Below are 5,960 nucleotides of genomic sequence, written 5' to 3' on the forward strand. Positions count from 1 at the left end.
TGGGATGGTACGTGAGAGGGAAGTCGCCATTCGACACACATGTATTGTATCCGCAAGCCAAACGGCAAGTGACGAATCGTTCATGCTTACAGTATGCTCAACGCTGCTACCATTTCGACACAGACGTCGATTCCTATGAAGAATGTCCTCCATAACAACATGGTTGGATGTACAAAGTACAGCACACCCGACTTGGTCGATGAGTATTACCAATTGCTCATGAGAGTGAGTAGTTTTCTGCTTACAGTGGTGAGTCTTTCGAGCGGGATGCTCTGGGAATGGCTGGTGATGCCCAAGGGTTGTCAAATGCACCAGCAACATTTAAATCGTCTTGTGACGCAGTTGTTCTGTTCCATCGGGCGTATGCACAGACATACTATGACGATATCTTCTTCCACAGTCGTGCGGGGCAGTGGAGGACTGATGAGGAAAACCACGTTTGAGAGCGGTGCTCGAGAGCATACGTACTTATATGCTGTATGCTAATGCAGATAAGAGCATCTTCGGCGCGGAAAAAAACTCAGTTTAGGGTGCTTCATTGGAAAGTGTGGCCTTCTGACAGATCCCGCTAAGGTCAAGGCCACTGTGGACTAGCCGGTTTAAAAGAACCAAAACGACTTGCGCAAGTGGCTTGGCTTCGGAAGCTACCTGCACAAGTATAGCGAGAATTATGCGGAAAGGTACGAGCATAGTCGAATTTCCTTGAGAAAGATGCGAAAGGGTGGCAGTAGGACACTGAGCATCGGGAGGCTTTTGACGGTGTCAAAGACAGCCGCCTTCCTGCACCAATACTGGCGTTGCCAGACCCCGCTCGTACTTCTAGCTTCGTCCGTGGTGCTTTGGAAATTGCCAATTGCTGTGCACTGCTGCAAGCTGACGCCTAGGGGCAAGATGGGGTGATCGCGTTCGGTACTCTCCAGCTTAAGGCTGCTGAGACGAACTGCCAAGTCCACGACAAGGAATTACTGGCGATGAAGTATGTACTTGTCAAGTTCAGGGTGCACCTGCTCGGCTCAAAGCCGTTTGGGATCTTCCTAAATCATGCATCACTACGCACTACGACCCAGTCGCCTCACTTCTCGCAGAGGATGGCCGGCTGACTCTCGCTTTTCGCAGAATATAATTTGCCTGCACAAGTGAACGCGGAAGCGTTGGCGCCGGGGTGGCGCCCCACAGGCGCTTAACAACCCAGAAGCAGAATCAGCAGTTGCTTTTGGGCACGGATGGCAACCATCTCCGTTTCGAACTACACCAGGCGCTCCACCGTCGCACAAAGTGACGGCTAGAAGCCGTCTCAATAGAGTGCGATTGCCCTCAACGTGAGGCAGTCGCTGCACAAAGTGCTCCATTATCTTGAGGTCTTCCGCACAGCGGTGTTAGATTCACAGCTTCACACACAAATAACTTTGCACTGCTCAAGCTCAAGAAGATACTTAGAATATAATGTAGCAAATTAATTACAAGTATTTATTCGTTTTATCATCCATGATAACAGAACTCTGACTAGCAAATGCATGGCATCATTTCTTTCGTATTGGTTTCCAATCTGTTCCGTTCTCTGTTTCTCTACGAGGCATTCAAACAATTTGAAACGTGATTTGTTTCCTTCCGTCACTTTCAAGAGATGATTATCGTTTGCTATCACCTGTAGGCTTGGTTATTATATTCTCATCGAAGGTCAAGACGCGCCTCAATCTGCGTTGTTAGTTTAGCGGCAGTTTTTTCAGGGAATCAAAACATGCGGTAAATAAAAGTTTATTTTTTGTCTTGTAACTCTATGTGGCGTTAGCTAATGTGCCAGCACGCAGCAATCCTTTGGTGGTAACTACACCTTCTAAAGCCCCGTGGTCGCACACGAAACAGTGATCGCAACGCAGCATTGTAAAAATCATATGAAGATCATCTAATGGCGTATTACTTGAGATGGTCATAGCCATAGGACGGATAACGCATATACGCCCCTCAGTGATTTTCACGGCAGCGTTCAATTTCTCGGCCTTGGCACTGTCCCAACCTTCGTTTAGCAGCCCTAACATTTTTTCGTCGTCCATTAGGAACGGAACATTGCCACGTCCATTTCCAATCAGATGTGGTCTCTGAGTTGATAAAGCATTGTACGTAATATCGAACGATCCCATGCCATTAAAGCCACCTGTATTATCAGTTTGCGTATTCAGTGTAAATTTATCCTTCAGTGTGGCCCAAGAAAGCAACGGCGTATTTTTCTGAATAGTTTCACCCAAATCCATGTCTGCTCCAGTTAAGCCGTTCAACTCATAGTAATTTCTCACAAACCTTCGCAGCTGAGAACCGCTCACCACGCCGAGCAAGATCATCCTTGCTTCAGTATCAACAACTGGTATCTCGTGGTGTGGCAGTCTTTGGAGCGCGAGCAAAATTCGGGCGATGGTCGTGCGTTTCGTAATGTAAACTAAGCACGGCTCTGCAACATCACCTGCCGTCGCCGTCGAATCAAGATCGACAAGTGGCAGAAAAGGCATTCCATTAACAATCAACAGGGTGTCATACACGGACTTTTCCCGACCCAAGCTAGAAACTGCCATCGCAGCAAGAGATGCACAAAAAAGCGGAAGAATCATGGACATCGCCGCAGTAATTTCCAAGGTTATAACTGCAACCGAAATTGCTCGAGTGGCTGCGGTGCCGAATGCCGCAGCTCCAGCTAATGCGTAAGTACCGGGAATGACATTGAGTTCGGGAAAAATCTGTGCGACAAACTCTCCAAACATGCGGCCAAATGCAGCACCGGCGAGAAAGGTTGGCACCCAAATGCCAGTAGGAATCTTGAGTGTGATGCACAATGGCAGTAGGAACATGAACACCGCGGATAAAACGGAAAGTGCGTAGTACTTGGAGATCACTTGCCAAGCCGGTGGAAGTTCGCCATCCGTAAACAAAATGGCGAGGTCGTCCATCGAATTTGCTCTTGTATATTCACCAGGAACGTATGTAAGCACAGCAGTAAGTACCGACACAACGAATGGATCGATCCAGGTAACAAAAAAGTATTTCCATCGTTGGGAAGACTTTCGAAATGCACTCCTTCGCTCGGCAATTTTGCGCAGAAACCACATCATGGCAGTGGAGAGCAGACCCAAGATCATGCCAAGCAAAATATACAAAGGGATCTCCCAAATTGTAAACGGACGGATAGGAAAGTGCGTTTTCAACACTGCTTGTGTCGCAAGATTGGCTTCACTATTAGCCAGCACAAGTGTCAAGCGTAGCATCACTGCTCCTGATACGGCACTTATAAACGCTTTGATGTAATTTGACATGAGATAGTAGGTGGACGTCACCTCCATGCTAAAGAGAACACCTCCGATCGGTGACGAAAACAGTGAAGATACGCCTACAGCACAGGCTGCAGCCAGTAATTGAAGTCGGCCATTAAGGTGCACACTAAATCCTTTAAATATAGGCATCTTTAGCAAGTGGTGCGTGACGCTGGACATGATGTGAACGAAAGCTCCCTCAGTTCCTACAATTAATCCTGCACCAACAGCGCACACCAAGCCGGCAACTTTTACAAGAAAAGTTGAAAAGTCAAAATATCCAGGCAGGTACATTCGTGGATCAATCCCGGTCAGAATCGATTTCATTTGTGAGACTCCAGAACCAGCAGCAACTGGTGCGAGCTGAGTGAAGAAAAGCCCAAGACTTGAAAAGATGAGAGTGTGAGCAATCCAAACAATAAGTTTAAGTGTGTAATTTGGGGCCAGGCCCACAAGTGTTTCTCGTAATTCGATGAGGTAATTGTACAGCACTCGAATACCGTATATCATTGGTCCCCCGATGACACCTAGCAATATAAGAAAACTGTTTGCCTTCAACTGACGTCGATAGTATCGTAATTTGTTATGAGCTCGACTTCTCTCTCCTCCAAAGAGAGATACGCCTGAAATTGACTTCCTACCGCCATAGTCCCGAAAAGTCTCGAGATAGTCGGATCCATCACTTTCATCGCGATTGCATGCAACTTCGAGTTCGGTGGCGATCTCGTCTGTCAGTAAACCAGCAATAGAACTAACCTCACCGTTACCGGGCCCATTCAAGCTATAGCGAGCAGCACGTTGCTGAAATTCATGTAGACTACCGATCCGTCCAGTGCTTCGTTCATAGGATGGCAGCATTCTCTATGTCCCTTACGCTGCCTTGTCTTTTGCAGTGTGTCGTTTCCGCTTAAGCAACAGTCACTGCCCCGGCAGCACTTGCCCCTAATCTCACCTTGTCCGACTACGATCACGCCAGCGTACAATCCATTCGTGAATTTTATAATTTAATTTAATATACTCTTAATTCAGAGCTACTATCTCACCTTTTAGTCCGAATATGTTTCAGAGCCAGCTGACCCAATGAACTGGGCTAAATAGGAAGTCAACAATGCAGCCTTAGATATCCTCACATAAAATGGTAGCTAGCAAGCGTATGTCGTCAATCGCAACATAGAAATTGATATACTTTACAGCAACAGCATCAAGTCCAGCAAGTTGGAACAGCTCGACTTTTTCTATTCAGATGAAAGCCTTCAAATAGTCCAATCAACATAATTCTTACTATTATGCTCGTCAAGAAGCAAAAAGCTCTAAAACGTAATTAACTGGCTTCCTGCCTAACCACTTGATGCAAATTTAAATGCAGTGTTACCTTGTTTTAGAAGCATCGAAGTCTCTTTGCCGACGTACGTTTCAACATGTGTTCTGCGGCCCAGGTTGCACTATTTACGATGTCCCTATTTTTCTATTCTAAATCGCTCTATGAAACGGGTAATTTTGTGAGCTTACTACTCTTACACTTTTGGTCAAATTGTATTGAATTTATACTGTATATTAGCAAGAATTCACATTGCACTTTGGTGTAACTGTAAATATTCAGAAGTATCGAAGTATCGGTATTTATGAAGATGATGAAACTCCGTAAAGGAGCTGAGATCAAATTAGATGAGAAAAATGTATTACTACTTTAGATAGATATATACGTACTCTTAAACATATATACGTACTCTTAAAATACCAGAGCTAACAATAAAGCTGGAGGATCGAGGTTCAGCTCCTAGTGGAGCATATAAACCTTCGTGCGTTTTTTGACATGGACTTTACGAATCGAAGCTTCCACTACACAAAACGTACGACAGCCCCGTTGCACTTGTTTCATGTCCTCGGGGTAACTAAAGCAGCTTGATAAGCTGATGTCTGTTATTGGTCCCGATGGGTTAGAGACAAAAGGGTCGGATACGATGATCGCTCGCCGGGAGGCGTTCGCCAGTTATAAGATTCACCTTAGTGAGACAAATCAGAAGCGCCCCAACCAAGCGCCGGTAAAGAGCAGATAACGCATTGTGCAGCGGGGCTGCCGTAGCAAAACGCTTGAGGAAGCGTACTTTAGGTCACCGACCTTTCGTTCTATACTTAAAACAAGTATGAGTAAGAGGATCGCAATCCGCTTACCCAAGGCTAATTACTCTTCTGCTTAAAATTCAAAACTGATTTTTATTAATCTTAGATTCTAATTTTTAAAAGTTTAGATTTTTTTAAAAATACAATATTTATAGTAAAATCGATATATATATATATATGCATGACTACTGGCTACCTAACCCCTTACCGTATTCTTGTTTGGGTGTGGTCACACCATGCACATCTCGCGTGACACACACACCCCTGTTATCAGGGTTCTTGTAACCCCGTTACTTCCTCCCCATTCAAATTGAGAACATTTACGTTTCCAATTGATTATTGCCTCAACGAGGCTCGCGTGTCCGCTAGACACTGCAACTTATCGAAACGAATTCCGTGCTCAATGAGCCCTGTGTCATTGGCACCGAAATCTCCAAGTGTCGCTGGTTCTGACGGCGAGCACGGGCAGAGCCCAAATTCGTCTTCCGCACTCGGTGCAACGTCGGACAGTGCGTCCGCAGCACCGAGGGGTGTATATCCTAG

At 45.7% G+C, this 5,960-nt stretch overlaps 1 protein-coding gene across 1 annotated transcript; it reads right to left on the minus strand.

Annotated features, from left to right (window-relative positions):
- Window positions 1-1,453: 1,453 nt before the first annotated feature.
- Window positions 1,454-4,154, minus strand: PHALS_05246 (chloride channel family; the record flags this gene model as incomplete). Its single annotated transcript, XM_024718943.1, has 3 exons — window positions 1,454-1,566; window positions 1,646-1,695; window positions 1,855-4,154. The coding sequence occupies 3 exons, from the start codon at window positions 4,152-4,154 to the stop codon at window positions 1,454-1,456; spliced, it is 2,463 nt and encodes an 820-aa protein (XP_024584292.1).
- Between the last annotated feature and the right edge of the window lie 1,806 nt (window positions 4,155-5,960).

Source organism: Plasmopara halstedii (genome assembly GCF_900000015.1).
Source record: "Plasmopara halstedii genome assembly, contig: Scaffold_2881, whole genome shotgun sequence".
In the NCBI taxonomy this organism is placed as follows: Eukaryota; Oomycota; class Peronosporomycetes; order Peronosporales; family Peronosporaceae; genus Plasmopara; species Plasmopara halstedii.